Raw genomic sequence first — 17,804 nt, forward strand, 5'->3', positions numbered from 1 at the left:
AAAGCATTAGCAAATCGACTGTAGAAAGTGATCCTGTCACTGATACATCCAGACCAGTGGGGCTTTATGCCCCAGAGGTCTACGCGTATGAATATACACAGACTGCACGCTGCACTCGAAAAATCCGCCCTCCTGCAGGGTCCCTTAGCGTTATTAACAATAGACTTTGAGAAAGCCTTCGACTCGGTGAACTGGCCAGCACTGTGGGAGATAATGCGTCAAATGGGTTTTGGTGACCAATTCCTGGGATGGATGCAGCTGCTATACAAGTCCCCAGAGGCCATGACCAGAGTAAATGGGTGGCTTTCGCAGCCATTTAGATTGGGCAAGGGGACACGACAGGGCTGCCCCTTGTCTGCAATGCTTTTTGCACTCGCCATAGAGCCATTGGCGATTCTGTTAAGAGAATCACAAATGTGGAAGGGTTTCCGTTGGACAGACGATTGGGAGGATAAGGTCTCATTATATGCAGATGACCTGCTCCTGTATCTATCAGACCCATTACCTCTTGCCCAACAGTAATACGCTTACTGAATGAATACGAACCTTTTAGTGGTTTGAGGGTAAACTGGTTGAAATCCATACTGTTTCCATTGAAAGAGATGGGTAGCATAGGGATACAGAATTGCCCCTTTTGTATAGAAGTTAACCAATTTCGATACCTGGGGGTTCAGATAACAACAAACTTAAACGATTACGTAGAGAAAAACCTCCACCCAATCATAAACCGCTTTGCAGAGGACGTCAAACATTGGAACGCCCTTCCACTGACCCTGCTGGGGAGAACAGCACTATTTAAAATGATGGCACTGCCTGGATTCTTGTACATCCTCCAAAATGCCCCGTTACACATCCTCACACGGGAGTTTCACAGAATTGACAGAATCCTTCGGAAACTCCTGTGGAACAATGGACACCCGAGAATAGCGCTCCACACCCTGCAGCGTTCCACCTGGGAGGGAGGCATAGGATTGCCACGTATACAGACGTACTATTGGGCGAGTCAGATGGCAGTAATAAACGACCTATCACACGGCAAACCCTCGCTACCTCACATTAAATCCGACACCCTAGATGGAGCGAACATAACCCCACTAGAGTCCCTATACCGGAAAACTAACACCAACACCACCAAAACAATGACTGCTCACCGGGCACTAATCTGGGCAGAGGCGCACACGCATATAAACTGGGAAGGGAAAACCACACCGGTACAGCCACTGTGGGCAAATAAACATATCCCTGAGCTGGACAGGCTCCCAAAATGGCGGAATTGGATAACTGCGGGAATAACAAAAGTGGGGGATGTGATTCGGGATGGGGGAATTGTGCCATTTGAGGGGTTGGCGGATGAGTTCAACCTCCCTGTCACTGACCAATACCGACATACGCAATTAAGTCATGCCCTACAGAGGCACTTGCCTGACCTGCGTGACATCGCAGACTGCACCCCTATAGAGAGGAACCTGGTCCTAGATAGCGTAGATGCCAAGATCACCTCGCTGATGTATAATGTTCTCACCTCATTTGCCACACCGGAGCTATCGAGTCTAAAGTCTAAGTGGGAAAGGGATGTGGGAGAGATACAGCCTGAAGAATGGATAACGATCCTAATGTACCCGAGATAAACTGCCATTTCGGCCAGATTACGACTTGTCCAGCTCAAAATCCTGCATAGAATTTACTATCCGAGAGTAGCATTGTACCGATGGGGTAAAACCACTGACCCGAACTGCCTGCGCTGCCGCCAGGAAGAGGGCACCTTTTTCCACATCATATGGGACTGTCCGCACATCACGCTATACTGGCAACACTGCTGCGACACACTTACTAAGGTACTGGGTCGGATCGTGCCCAGAGATCCGAAATTGATGTTGCTGGGTGTCGAGGACGAGGGTGAGATGTCTCGCACTGACAAGCTACTGTTTGCAACCACCACGGCACTGATCAAACGCAACATTGCCAAGCTATGGGGTTCGGGTGTAACTCCTGAGCATGCACAATGGATAGATGATGTAGATGCATGTATTGCGATGGAGCGAAGAGTGTATGCGGCCAGAGGTTGTCCTGGGAAAGCCGGGAAAATCTGGGAAAAGTGGGAGAGCGCCCAATAAGACTTTTGTACAACACAGGCCTGTGGCCGGAATGTAAATGAAATGTAAGAGTGAACATGTAATCGCTAACATAACCTTGTGTTGCTGAATTCTGGACCTTATGTACTTTTGTGATGTTTTTTGTTGCTGGACCTCTTCAGGGTCATTGTTTTTTTGTGTATTATGCAATAAAACCAATAAAAGTGTTTAATCAAAAAAAGAAATTTGCGTCTCTCTTCAGACAGAAGGCCTTTCGCTTCCCAATCTGTAAGTAGCGTATTGATTTTGCTTTCAAGGTCTTTAATGGGATTTTGAGCAATTCTCATATAGCATTTGTTGTCGTTGAGCTATTTGTAGGCTTCTCTTATGTAGTCCTTTCTGTTCTGTAGGACTATATTCCGCCCCTTATCAGAGGGTTTGATAATGCAATTTTTGAGTTCATGCAGCTCTTGTAATGCCTGTCTGTCTGCAAATGATAAATTGTCATTCCAAATTCTTTTCTGATCCTTTCTTCTGAGTTTTTTCAAATCTTCGATCACTAAACTTTGGAATGCTTCTATATTATTACCAAGGTTTGCCACAGGATTGAACTTTGACTTAGGTTTTAGTTGGCTTTTAGTTGTCCAGTCTGTTCTGATGTCCAACTCTTTAAGGTCTATGGGTTCACCTTGAACTCCTGCAGCTGTGCCTTTTTCCAGGTCAACCAAATCTGTTAGTGTGGTTAACTCCTTGATTTGAACTTCAGTCTGGCCAGTCTCTTTGTCTCTTGGGCACCTTTTATATTCATTTGTTGCAAAGAATTTCTTTAGATGTATTTTACGTATATATTGATCAAAGTCAATTCTTGTCTGCACATAATCATTCTTCGCTTTAGGGCAGAAATTTAAACCCAGATTGAGTATTTTTGTCTGGTTTGGGGTGAGGACATGGTCTGATAGATTAATTATTCTCAGCTTTGTGTCATCCTCAATATTTTGTTCTGCTACTTCCCAGAGCGCAGCCATCTGGCCGGGGTACTGCTCATTGCATCGCCTGCTCCTCTTCCCCCTCCTCATGGTTTTCGGCCGCCTCTGCCTTTCCCCCGACTTTGTTTTCCACCTCTTTGTGGCTTGTTTTTTCTGCCGTCTTGGCGCAGTAAACGCATTTCGTCTAAAAAATTCATGCGAATGTTGGGTTCATCAATCTCGCTGCTTGTTAGATCTGATTCTGAGGTTGATGCACCTTCACTCAATTGCTCTTCATTTTCTTCAATTAATCTAGCTGGCCTGGATAGGGATGCTTGTCTCATCTGGTCGAATCTCTTGGCGAACGTGTAGACTCTTCCTCTCTCATAATCCTCTTTATCTCTTAGAAACTTTCTCTGTTTCCTTTGCTTTATTTCTTCCTCATATTCAGCCAAGTTCCTCGCAATGTTATTCCTCAGCTTCTTGCCCTCCTCGGTTTCGGGTATCTTTTTAAGTTGTTTTTCTATTTCGTTGATTTTTTCTAATGTCTTTGTACGGTCCACACCAGCATACTTCACCAATAGCTGCAGGAAAGTTTTCAAACATCCATTCGTGGCAACGCGCCATTCCTGTAGCATCATTGGATCTAATTCTTCAAAGGAAGGGATGGTTAGAATTTTCAAGCCTCGTGGAATTCTACCTACTTCAATATAGTTTTGGAGTGAGTGTTCCTCCCAGCACTTACTCAATTCCCTTTCTGTCACTTTTGGGTGCTGTTGCAGTGGGTATGCTGATGTTACTGACTTGCAGAGTCTCATTAAACAATGCTGCGGCTTGTGCCTTTCTGATTGCCTCTCTGTTGCTTTGGGAGTTGGCCATATTGCAAGGTGAACAGAGAAATCCTGTCTATGTTCCGGTACTTTAAGTGTGGCTGCTTAGAAGAATGAATCCAATTGGGCAGCACACTATTCAGGATGTGAAACTATCAGACACAGTATAAGATTATCTTTGTAAGTTGTGGGCTGGTGAGAAAAGTCGTGGTTGGGTATGGTAACGGTTACATCCGTTACCTCTCTGACACAGAGATGCAGTTTCTGCCCGTCACCAGTACTCACCCTGCTTCGTTCTGCTGTCCTTCCTCCGACGTGCAGCTTCACTCCACTACCGGTTTTCGTTGATGCCGCGCTGCTTCTGCGTCTCGAATTTGTCTCTGTATATACGACCTGAGCAGCAACGGGACGATGAAGTCTTCCAGACGTGCTGTAGCCGTGCGCTCAATCCCAGAAGGGATCCCATTGGTGCTATACTCCGCGCTCACACGTTGCAGCGTGTACATCTCTTCAAAGCTCTGATGACATCAGGCAAGGTGAGTAGCACTTTTCACATCTCTGGAATTAACAAAGTCACCTTTGATTTCAATAATCTATCTGCGGTGTGTGACCATGTCAGACATTCCATACTGATAGGTCTAGCAGAGGCGGTGTCCTCCATTTGAACCATGATCTAACATCTACCTGCAATCAGTTAAAGAAGTATCTGGTAGCTGTTACTGGCGGGATGGTCTCTCCTTCAACCTAAACACCAATTAGAAATCCTGATTGTCTGGCTCTTGTTAAGAAATTGAGACTTAGCACTGCAAGTGCTCGTCGTGGATTTGACTCACTCACCTTAACGTTTTGCGACAGACTGTATTATTCTTAAGCAAATCAGATTGCTGTGGTGATAGCTGCTATTTTTATCGTCTTTACCATGCTAATTCCTGTACTTGGGAAGGCAACATATTTATATGCAGAGCACTCAAAATGGGGTAGCAGGCTGACTCTCTACTTTATGGATATAACAATCAGAAAAGAGAGTAATGCCTCCCCTATGTTATCAAAAAACACTCTTTGTTGTTTTACTGAGCACATGACCGAAGAACGACTTTGAGTATGAAACAGTTTTTCGAAGATGTTAATCTAGAAGTATGAGGGCTTCAATAATTATGGTTTACAGTACATTTTTCAGCATTGTTGATTTATTGAGTTCGAGTAAGGCCCATTACAGAGACTCAACGTCTGCATTTGTTTGACAATTGATATTGCACATCATAAAAAACATTTGAAATCACACAAATATACTTACCATTAACATGGAACTATCTTTACAACATAATTATCTATGAAAATCAGATAAATCAATGTTCACACAAATGTGGTGCACCAAGGATTGCAATGCAAATCCTATTTGATGCATGAGACTGGGAGATTTTTGTGATCGAGGAGTTTGTTTTTAAAAATTTCACTCTAAGTAGATTTATAGTTCTGAAAAACCATTGCTAATAAATACCTATTACTGATTTTCAATTTAGTGTGCATGTTCATGGACATGTCACCAGTGATTTCTTTTGTCTTGCAGTTGTGTGCCCTTAAAGGCTATGGTGTCAGGATTTGATTAACTCTTTTGTTCCCAGATGGTTCGACTAAACCTGTTTTGGAAGGGCCATGTTTGCTGCTGGTACTAAAATAAGGCTATGATACCTTAACCGATGCATGCCACTGCAAAGTGTACTCTTTCTGGGGAATGTCTAAAAGTACACCTTTTTGGAGCAGCATGCGTTAACCAGCCTGGCCAAATCAAAAATCATTCACACAGAAAACGCAGCTCTGGCAGCAAAAACCAAAATGGAAGAGCTGACCCTTTTAGCATAGAATTCAGAACAGAGGCTGCACCTACAGACAAGGGAGCACGACATTAGAGAAAATAAATTGAGGACCTACTTACCTAGAGGAAGGCTGGTTTTCTGTATCACAAGATCTGGTATCTTCCAGCAGCCCACCTCCTCATCGAAGAATGCCTCACGTTTGATCCTGTCAAGGTTGCAGTAGTTACAGTCACGACGAATTAGTGGCTGGACCTGCTCAAGGACCTGACGAAAGAGCTGGGACTCCTGCTCCAGTTTGCGAATCGTGCCTAGGTAGTCGATCCTCTCAAGCTCAAACTCGCTATGCAGGTCACCAATCTCTACCTCAGCAGCTTTCAGCTAAGGAAAGGAAAGGAACAAATAGGAAACATGTTTAATGTGCAGTGAGAACAGTAAGTGTTGGAATGGAAAGAAGGTTAGAACGTTAAGAATAGAAGATGGATAGTGTGAGGCAAGATTGGAGAAAAAAGAATGAGAATGGAAGCAGTAGCATGTGAGATGCAAAAGTGAGAGTAAGTGATGGGATATATGGGAGAGGTGGAGTTGTAAAATGTGACATCAACAGGTTTACCTACAGTGCATCCAACAATTTGGCCAGCTAGGGCACATTTAGTCACATGGCAAACTCTCTCTATCTTACCAGCCCAACAGAGGCATCAGACTTGGAAAATGTCCAGACTTCCTAATGGAACGGGACAATAATAAATATGTATGGCTAATAAAAGAAGTCACATTTATATTACTGCTATTTATTGTTTTTCTTCTTGTATTTTTACTGATTTTTTCAGTATTTATTTGTTAAATTATCTTGATTGTTTTGTATATGTCTTTTGCAGTGCCATGAAACTAGTATTTGCTGGTGATTAGCTGCACTTAATACCTATTTTTATCTACCTAAAAGGACAGGGGCAGATCAAAAGAGAGGAAGAGGGTGAGAAATTAGAGGTAAACAAGGGAAAGGCCTTTCTTCTAGGTCCATTTTGCACCCACCACCTTATCATTTAGCTTTCATCTTTTTGCAGATGAAAGGCAGATCTTTGTGTTTCTCTTATTGGTAATCTGTGGTTCTGTAAACAACACTTACCTCATCGACGTTTAGTTCGACTCCTGTTGGACGTACAAGCAAGATACATTATGCCTTTGCGCTAGCGCTAGGCATAGCTAAGCTTAACCCAAATGGGCCTCATTACAAGTTTGGCAGTATTCCATTGGCAAAATCTGCCAGAATATCACCACACAGAATTACTGTTACCGCCACTTGATCCATCGGAATTCCATCAGGATTACAAGTGGTGTTATGGCGATGTTAGTCCTCATTTATTCCTGCCAGCGGTATTCTGCTGATATTGCCACTTTTTGGCAATAAGGCTCAACACCAAAGTTGTAGCAAGGCGGAGCGGTAATGCAGTGTTAACAGAGTTACTGGATTACTGCTGATTTTTCCCACAAACTGTCCTTGTGCTCCTGGTAACTCTGCAGGAGCCACAGTCTTTCCTTTGTTGCAGTGGTTTGGAGGCAGAGCCTATCAGTGAAAACCTTGTCACCGGAGCAGAGCAAGTGCCAAAAAGCCTAAGCAATCAAGAGCTCCGAAAGCCACCCCGAGGTCCATAACCAGGACTCCAAGGGCCAGAAGAGCCGTCAGCCAACTCTCATTGGACTCCTATCTAAAAACCATGACAGGGAACCTGGCGGATAGGATTCAGGTTACTGAAAAAGCCATATGGGAAGCTGCATCTTTGATATGGGCTACAGATGATAGGGGGTCAGGAGGGGGCTCACCTATGCCTGGGGTATTTCGTGAGGTGAGCAATGATGAGGTTGAGCGTGACAGGGACTTAGGGGTGGCCGGGATAGATCTGGCATTTGGGGAGATCCCCTCGAGTAAGGGCACTGGCCTGTTTGGCCATAAGAGGGACAATATAGTCCCATCCAGTCCATTAGGGGGTGGTGTGGCGGAGGTGGATGAACAGGGGTTATCCACTTATTAGGGGACATTTTGTTAGCCTCGTCAACAACGGAGGATGACAAGATTTGGTTAAAGTCCTCAATAGAAAAAAAATTGAAGCCCCTTTACCAACTTTTGGCCCTGAAATCAGGAACCTCCAACAGGGATTTACCCTTAGAGGCAAAGTGGTTGGAAAAAATGGAGGCCACCTTGGCCCTGTTCCATTCCTTTAAAAGAGGGGTTATGAACACCCTAGCCATATTAGATGACTCCATTAGAGAACTAAAGTCGAAAGTGGAAGAAATTGGCCGGGTCAGTGAGAGAGGAAGGCCCGGCCTGGGGGTTGCCGATAACTGTGTCTGTGGCTAATAAAGAAGTGCAGGGTGTCATGGAGGGTGCTTCTTTAGGAGACACTGCTCTTCCAGTTGGTGGTGATAGTTTGTTAAGATGGGGATTTTGTCCCAGAACAATAGCAGTAGGTAGGACCAAGTCCTTAGAGGGTGTAACGGTGATTGCTCTTCGAAATGTGCGGGCCTGTGGGGAGTCTACCGTGCTAAGTCTTCCCACGGCGGCGGCTTCCCTGGTAGGGGTGATAATGAGAGTACAGGGCTTGCCGCTGGGTGTTCCTGAAACCACTACATCCTTGATGAATAAAGCCACGCACTGGATTAACTCTAACCTGATGGGCCCCAGCATAGATCCGAACTGAGTTATAATGGGGTCCAGTGCTTACCCTGGCTTTCAATGCCTGTATGAGCTCAGGGCATTATCCACCATCATGGAAGCTGACAACCATTTTTACTATTTTTAAAAAGGGGGACGTTACTATGCCCTCATCATATTGCCCCATATCCCTTTTGGATACCTCTTTTAAACATTTTGGACGAGTTTTGATGGGACACATAGGGAGTTGGCACTCAGAGGGTGCGATTTTGACAGACATACAATTTGGGTTTCGTGCTGGTTTAGGTACGATGGAACAAGTACTGAATATGTACCTTTTGGTGTCAAAGTTTGTGCTGTGCATGGGCAAGGTGGTGTACCTCGCATTTATGGACGTAAGCATGGCCTTCGACAAAGTCGATCGTTCGAAGTTGTGGGCCGTGCTTGAGTCCATGGGTTGTCCTGAAGCAATCCTTGAGGTGCTGCGGGAGATTCATACAGATAAAAGAGCCAATGTTCATTTTTGGACACGGGGACAGGTGCACTGAATTTTTTTTATATAGGGTTGGGGTTGGGCAGGGGTGTGTGCTCGCCCCTATACTGTTTACTCTGTACATTAATTGGTTATTGCAGGCTTTGTTAAGTACTGGTGTGGACTATTTGAGTCTGGGGGTAGGCCCTTCTCGGTATTGGCATACGCCGACGTACGGTGCCTTTGGCTAGAACCCCCAGGGTACTACAGGCCTTGGTCGATGCTTATGCTTCCTTCATGACTGGCCTGGGACGTAAGGTTAAAACTGTTAAATCAGCAGTGATGGGCTGTAATGGAGATAGGAAGCACATTAAGATGTGCCGCATAGTCTGTGGTGGGGAAGTCATTGCAAGGGGAATCACGTAATATTATCCCCAACAAAAATATTGCCGTATATATGGTCATCAGGAACGGCCATAGGTGATATTTTAATGGGGATAATATTTGGGGTTTTTGGGAGCGGGGGTTGCGGGTGTGTCCCCCGCTCTTTTTAAAATAATACAGGGGTTGCAGGGGTGTCCCCCGCAGGTTCCATGCATTAATAGCTGCTAAAATATGGCAATATTTTTGTATGCCGATATTCTTGCGGGGATATTAACACATGGAACCTTCCAAGGGTAGCTGAATATGATTATCTGGGGGTAAGGTTTTCAGAGTCCTTGTCGGGCAGTGCCCATGTAAAAAAACAGTCCCTGAAAATGAGAATACCTGGGAGGCTTATCCTGCTTTTTTGCTAAATGTAAGGGCCAGCATCTGCCATCAGATATTAAGCTCTATACTTTGCAAATAAAGGCATCCACGCAATATGGAGCAGCGTTATGGGGCTATTGTAAGCCCGGTGACCTGCAGGCTAAGGAAAATCGGTTTTTCAAAAACCCTTTAGAGCTCCCAGGTTCTTCATCCTGTGCTTCAGTTCACAGGGAACTGGGGATGGCCTTTTGGGAGGACGATTGGTCAGCGGCCCCAAAGAAACTTATGGTAGCGAGTTTGGGGAAACAAGAATGCAACTCTATGTCACTTTATTTTAAGAAATACGTTGAATAGGATCAGGTGGGTGAAAATATATTGGTTGAGGACTGTTAAGGAACTTCTGTTTGTGTAATGTCCCGGCTCAGTCCCTCCTTGTTGCAATGTTATGCTTGGCGGAAGTGAGAACATACAAGGAGGCGGTAACCCAGGGGATAGTGGCAAAACGTGCCTTTGCAGCACAGGCGACTCATGCTGACAGCTGCCACAGGTTTATGAGTGAGATCCCTAATATACAGCCGTATCTTGTCTGGGCCAGGAAAGAACATCACAGTTGGCTCATCACTAGGGCAAGATTCAATTGTCTATTGTTGAGGGGAAATACCGAGAAATGGCCTGGATTTCCAGATGATCCCAGCTGCCCTGTGTGTGGCGCACCTGGAGAGAATTTGAGCCACTTTTTTTTATTGTTTTGCCAAGGCTATGGGGAGATAAGAACACAGACAATTTTGCAGATCTTAAAAATGCACAGATATACGTCAGCATAGACCTGCCATAATGTTCCTTCTAATGGCAGGAACCGAACTGACGGCATGTGCCCTTCTGTCATATTTAAAGGCTGCTACGTACAAAAGAAAGGGGTTTTTATGGCAATAGGGTGCTGCTTTTTACTAATCTGATAATAGGCGTTTTTAATGTTTTCTTTTATCAGAAACTATGAATTTGTTCTGGCGTGTGATCCACTCATGATGTACTTTCTTGTTGTAATTTTTTCTATGCCATGTGTTTGTGTTTAATGAATGTTTTTTTTTATCCGAATAAACTTTACTTGACTGACTTGACAGACATGTAATGAGGCCCAGAAGTCTCACTGGCATTTCAGAAAATGACTTTTCTTATTAACTTTCAAACTCTTGCATTACAGAATTCGTGTGATAAGGGGGGCATAAACCTGCCGAATTTTGAATTGTATTACCTGGCGGGACAGCTATTATATGTGGCTAGGTGGTTAGCCGGAGAGGACTCTGCGGAAGCTAGGCTTTTGTAGGGTGACTCCGCCCCATACTTCCTAAAAGAGACAGTGTCGCTGCATAAAACATAAGTGGTGAAGATGGGGAGACTGTTGGTGCTGGGCTGGGAGGTCTGGCGCAGGGCTTGGAGAACTGTGGGTGACCCAGACCCACTCTCTCAACAGTTCCCGCTGGTGGTGTTAGGCGGGGAAGACTCACAACTGTTCAAAGGGGTTTGCAGATACTGGGAACCGGTGGGCCTAGCCACCCTTGGAGACATATGGCGGGATGGGGAGGCATTGGAATTCCAGAGGTTGCAGGAGGAGACAGGGGCGCACAGGGGCCAATATATCACCTACACCAGGATCATGAAACGGGTGCGGGAAAGGTGGCCTGAAACAGTACTTGCAGAAGAACCCGATGCCACCCTAGAAATGATGTATGATGTCTCAGAGGGCGGGCACGAAATATCTTGGATATATGAGCTCTTGAGTGCGAAGGCGGGGAAGGAGCTGCTCCAAGTGAGGCTTCACTGGGAGGAGGAGGTGGGTGAACCCATGACAGAGGGACAGTGGGATAGAGCCCAAAGGTACCATAAGAAGGTGTCCCGAAATGCGAGACTCCAGCAGATCCAGCTATATGTCACCCACAGAGCTTACTTGACCCCTGGAAGAATAGCTAGTTTTGGTGGCTCGGCTATACAGAAATGCCCAATGTGTGGGGAGGAGGAGACTGGGCTGCTGCATATGTTCTGGGCTTGCCCAGAGGTGAAGAGATTCTGGGTAGAAATAAAGACGAGAATGGCCAGTTGGGTGGTGGTGCTTGACGTGGGGTCTGCTTGGGCATGTATGCTTGGGAGTTTCCCTAGGTCACAGAATCTAAAACACATTAGCAAGATGAAAGACCTGGCCTATATCTTAGCCAAGCGCAGAATTGCAATGTGTTGGAAAGCAGCCCATCGGCCTAGAGTGGAGATGTGGTGGGCAGACCTCTTGAAATGGGCAGAAGCAGAAAGTGCGGTCTGGTATGACGCAGTCACTAGGGGGGGAGAGGAAGAAGTAGGCCCCCTGGTAGCCTGGAGACAACTGGTGACCTTGATGGCAAACCCCCACCAGGTCAATCATGAAACGGAAGACTGCGATGAGTTGACGATAATTGAGACACCTGAAAATGCTCGGTAGATGGCACGAATACTACGGCTCGAGTTTTTGGGGAGGGAGGGAGGAGGACGGAGGATAACATTGAATAATGTGATGCCTTATTATTGATCATGAACGTCTGAAATGGTTGTAATGTTTGGTGTGTTGTTTGTTTAAAATAATAAAAATTGTTTAAAAAAAAAAAAACTTTCAAACTCTTGCATGAAAAAAAACGCCTGTCGCCTGTGCAAATTTCAGATTTCTAGATTAACGGCTTCATAGGCTTCATAGTTTAAAAATTGTTTACTTTGATCGCGTTTTGAACAGCTTTTAACATGTGGTTGTCCCACAGGGAAAAAACACTATATCAGCCCAAATATCTCAAAATTGGCTGCTTCGATTGTCCTAACATTTTGCAGGTGCCTAGATTTTAGCTGGAATTGGTGCACTGAAAAGAAAATGTGAAATATAAACTACATTGGTTTATGTTATAGTAGCAAATTCTAGTGCCAGAATTGCATATTTCTCCCCTGCACCCCAAACCAAATTACATGGGGCCTCATTACCAGGTTGGCGGTAATCCCGTAACACTGAATCTGGCGCCTGACTTCCTGCTGCCACCGGAACATTACAAGTCCCGGCGGCGCGGGAAGTCAGGTGCCGGATTTCGTAAGTCTCCATTCCCATAGAGTCTGGGAGTGGGGAGATGGAAGCTCCGGCACTGTTGCTAACAGTGCCAGTGCTTCCGTGACGATTCAGCCTACCAGGGCCGATATGGCCAGGAGGGTCAGATCTGTTGGGCGATGCGGCCTTGGTAGGCAGACTCGTAGTGTGGTGGTCCAGAAACAAGGGTGCCAGTAAGCTTACCAGCACCCTTGTTTCGGGACCCCCACACTTGTAATGAGGCCCATGGTCTTGAATATTTTATTTGAACACCATAAATCAACACAAGAGATAGGTGTGCGCACTACATTATTACTTTTCTACTTCCGAGCTGCCGTGGTCAACACCACATGTTTTGCATCTGCCTCTCCCACTACTCCACAACCAACCACTATCACTATTTTATCAGAGCCACATGCAGCAAGGACAACAACATGGCAGAAGGGCGTTAAACAAGACCCATTCTTTATGTCCTGATGAAAGCACTTCTACAGAGCAGGAGATACTTTAAAACGGTCTCTTGGTGCTAGCAATGCTCGGGTGACACGTCTTTATATTGGTACAAGACTATGTTTTTGCAAAGGTGTAAAGCTAGTGTTTTTGAAAAAACATACATTGAAAAGGAGCTTAGGGAACAGAAAAAGAGGTGGTTGAGGATCCCTCCATAATGCGAAGAAAAATATAAACCAAGGATAGTTCAAAACATTAGAATTCCACTGATGTAAAGACCATGGGCAGTCTGGGCACCAAAGGAAAGAAATAGATGCATGCTGAGGGCAGACCAGGGGGGCCTAATCTAACAAGAAGGCAGGTGTTTTAGTTTCTTCCTGAACTCACAATACTGCGCCATGTCACAATGATGCCCTCATCCGCAACAATGCGTACAATAACTTGGACTACCACACTTAATGTCCTCATAAGTCATTGGTAAGATTTGCAAACAACATAAAGAAGAAAACCATCAGCTACCAATGCTTTTGCCTTACTAGTCTTACACTTTAGACATTCATGGTGTTAGGCAGAAACCTGTGCAGTTCCCTCTGGGACCACTGCAAAAGATTTAGGACTACAGGTGTTTGGCAGTAAACCCACTTGGTAGCAGCCTGTACCAAACAGATTCACTTGGTAGCTGTGGCTGAGCAGTCAGACTTCCCTCAAGAAGAGTTAGGCAGTATACAGAGTATTCACAATAGGTCAAGAGCACACAATAGAACAAGTAAACACTAACCAGGGCTTGGTGTAAAAGAGATATCATTATTTATTTAAAACCACATCTAGAAAAACACACAGGCACTAATAATAAGCAATTCAGAAACACGGTCACTAAAAGATATACACTCCCTTAAAAGAATATTAGGCAAGTCTTAAGTAAAGCCCCACTTATTTTCAGACAGCGGTGAGCGCTTAACATAGATGGCACTCTAACAGATCGTTTTAAAAAGGGAGAGAAAAGCAGAGAACAAATTGAAACAGATCCCAACACTTTTTCAAGAACACAACAAGGGAGAAAGGCAAAGTAAAACCGTGAAGTTAGAGTTCAAGAGGCCGGATCCACCTTCGGAGGATCCAAACGAAATGTGTCCAAGGTCACACGGTTGCAGTGCACAAAGGTCTTGTAAAGGTTCAAAAAGGAGTTGGACCACAGAAAGGGACCAGTTAGAGGGTCAAGGCGGCCAGCCCAGTCCAGAAGGTTAAGGAGTTATTATTACCTTGTAGCAATCTTTAGAAAGGGAGGCCTGGCTGACACGGTACCTTAAAGTGATGAGAACGCTCCAGCGGGGGCAGTTGTTCCTGGCAGCGGGTGCAAGTCAGTGCTTCGTCCGGGGGAAGAGAGGATCTCGTCGTGGAGGAAGACAGGAGTCTGTTGCACTGCCAGGGAAGAAACCAGCCGCAGAGTTTCTCAGGTACAAGGAGCGGTCTGGTGATTCGCGGTTCAGTGGTGAGTGGCTATCTGGCTGCCAGGGTGCTTGGCACGGGCAGTTCGACCACAAACCGGCTGGGGTGCGAAGAAAGAAAGGAAAACTGGTTGTGCCCACCAGTCAGGTGAAGAAGCCTTTCCAGCCGGGAGATCTTCTGTGTCGTCGGGAAGTGGTGAGTCGGTTCTGCAGGGCTCCACCGGTGGTGTCGTCGTGGTAGGTCGGCTCAGCTTCTCCCTCGTCGGATTCTCAGGTCCTGTGGCGACTTCTGAAGTTCCAGTCCCCAAAGCCCTGCTTTTATGCAGAAAACCCCCATTCACTCAGCCTAGCTGTCACTCAACCATGCTAAGTGGTGAGCCGGCCGGCTCACCACTTGGGCCAATCACACAAGAGTGCGACCTGAGTTACCTAGGTAACTCGGTCCAGGGTGCCTACACCCCCTCCCACACCCCCTGTGGTATCCAGACAGAGTGGCACCACTTTTGGAGGCTTCTGTGGAGAAGCCCGCTAAAAAGTGGATCAAAGGGCTCGACTTGGGTTGGAGTCACAGAAGAGAACACAAACGCCATTTTAGAATCGAGTCTTGGCAAAAAATACCAACCGGAGAATTAATATTAATTAAATAAACTGGGGGTATGTTCGAGGCTATGAGAATTAAAAGTAGTTTCCACTGCCACCAGCCAAAACTCGATCAGGGGGGGCGGAGACGTGCCCCCTCGACTAACAGACCCCGGGGCAATCGAATTGCCCCGACCAGTACGTCCACAATATGATGGTTTGTACTGGTTTCTGTTAATAATTTGGGACTAGTAAAGCCAATGGTGACTTTACATGCCCTGGGAGACAGTAGTCCGTCCCAGGGTATGGAGTCTATGGTGGGGTGTCACTATGACACCCCTGTGTTACTGCACGGAGGGTGCTGGGTAACACACATAGGAAAAACACATGAGACCCTATGGAGTAAAGGACCCCATAGCCCATAAAACACATTACCAAAGAAAGGAATACCATGAATCATGTCCAAGAGTGGGAGAAAAAGAGTCTCACTCTTGGCAGGAGGGAAAAAAAAACTCCAGAAATCCAGCAAAGCTGCTGGGGGACTCACTGGGGGAAATTCAGCCTAAAGAGAGAATTCTCCCTAACACTCCCCCCCCCCCCAGACTAAGGGACAGGAGGATTTAATCCACTCCTGGATGAACCTCATACCTCTAGTCGATGACATACATCCTAGAGAGTCCATCAGCATTTTGATAGTGACACCTTGACCTATGTCCTATGGTCAAATCAAAGGTTTTCCTTTGTAAGCTATATGACCTACAAACCCTTTGAGGAACATCAGTCTTTTTAAAGTTATAGGGGATCTGGTTGACCAGTCCCTCAGAAGTTGGTACAACTTCTGAACCTGTGTTAGGCTTTTTCAAGGGGTCCTTATAAAGGATCCCCTTAGATCTAGAGGGGCCTCCAGAGGTCCTCACCACCTCTCTGTTGGGAGAAGGTTGGGTCTTAGGCCTCTTGGTTGGGGGGGATGGAGATAAGCAAGGTACATGCTGCTCCTTCCTCTTAGATCTACCTTTACCTACTTTAGGAGTTTCCCCCTTAAGAGTAGGAATTGGGTTGGAGTCTTCTGTGGAAGGTCCAACAGTCTGAAGGTTTTTTGCCTTGGACTTTTCTTTTCTGGTTTTCCACCAGCGCTGAGAATTACCAGTTCTCTTAGGCCTAGTTAGGGTTCCAGTAGGTCTATCCACCTCTTCCTCAGAAGCAGGGGGAGTCACAGACTCTATAACTGGGGGAACAATGATGGAGCTTGGTTGGGGCTCCCATTTCCCTAACATGTTAGCCTGAAATTTGCCTGGGTCAGATGTCAATTTACCAACACCAGGGCTTGTAGTGGGGGTCTCAGTAGAGGTTCCCACAGGCTTAGAGTGGTTCCTTAAGGTGGCCTCTCTAGCCAATTTGGTTTGGTTCTGGGTCTCCATACTGGGAGGCCTGGGGGTACTGGATACTACTCCTAGAGTTCTTAGATCATTCCCCAACAGGACTCTCCCAGGCACCTCAGTCTGAACACTGACAGGAATCAACACTGTCATGTCATTACACTGAATGAGGGCTGGTAGAATTGGAACCATTTGGACAGGGCCTCCAGACATCTTAGTGGGACCTTTGGGTGCCTTAGCAACATCCTCAGGACTGAAAAAGCTTTCATCCACTACTGTTCTGCTGGCCCCAGAGTCTCACCTGGCAGGGGTATCCTGGCCATTGACAAGAACACAGTCCATATAAAAAACTTTAGAGTTTTCTGGTATGGAGTTGTACACACTCCTATTCTGATCACTAACCAGACCCATGGACTCTACTGTTACACTTGCTTGAAGAACCAAAGGTTCTTCAGCAAAGACTTCAAAGTGAGCACTAGCCATTTGGACTTCCTCCTCAGGAGTGAAGGCTAAGGAGACTGTGCTGATCCCTGTAGGTTTACCCTTACATCTGGGATCTCCTTTGATGTGGTCAGTTGCCCCACAGAGATAGCATGTTCCAAATGCTCTCTGGAAGGGTGGCTTGGCCTGACCTCCTTCTGGTTTGTGACCAGAAGGTACACTAGCCTGTTGTGGTTTACCCTGGGGCTTACCCTGGTTATTTTGTTGTTTGGGGCCCTCTTTGGGTTGGGAGGTATTAGAAATCTCTTGGTTCCCTTTTGGTGGCTGCCTTCCCTCATCCTTTTTCTGAGTGACCCCTGAATCCTTGTGAGTGGCCCTGTTGGCAACCCACAAGTCAGCAGCCTTAGCTAGTCTTCTAGGATCTAATTCTTTTGAATCAGCCAAGTGCTGTCTGAGCTCAGGAGAGCAGGCACCATAAATTGACTCCAACATTACAAGATTTCTCATTCCCTCATAAGTGTTCACCTTGTAACCCTTAATCCATCCCTCTAAGTTTTTCAAACACTCACTCACCCAGGTAGCCCAAGAGCTACCATCATTCTTTTTGAGGGTCCTAAACCTCTTAAGGTACTGGGAAGGGGTCTTCCCAAATCTAGCTATTAAAGCTAGTTTCACACATTCATAATCCTTCTTATCCACCTCCCCCAACTCCATTACCACATCAGTGGCAACAGGGGGAAGCCTCGAGAACAACCAGGGAAGTAACTCATTCCCTGTGATGTCCTGGAGCCCATGATTATACTCAAACATTTTTAACCAATCCAACACATCCAACCTAGGTTCATACATACCCACTAATTCCTTAGGCATCCGGG

General features: G+C 45.9%; 1 protein-coding gene across 1 annotated transcript in view; it reads right to left on the reverse strand.

Annotated features, from left to right (window-relative positions):
• KIF17 (kinesin family member 17) overlaps positions 1–17,804 on the reverse strand; it is a 1,103,253-nt gene that overhangs the window by 327,632 nt on the left and 757,817 nt on the right. The window contains exon 11 of the mRNA XM_069610326.1: positions 5,801–6,059. Coding sequence (XP_069466427.1) covers positions 5,801–6,059 — 259 coding nt within the window. The remainder of the gene's footprint in view (positions 1–5,800; positions 6,060–17,804) is intronic.

This window comes from Ambystoma mexicanum, chromosome 8 (genome assembly GCF_040938575.1).
Source record: "Ambystoma mexicanum isolate Mex_15411 chromosome 8, UKY_AmexF1_1, whole genome shotgun sequence".
Lineage (NCBI taxonomy): Eukaryota > Metazoa > Chordata > Amphibia > Caudata > Ambystomatidae > Ambystoma > Ambystoma mexicanum.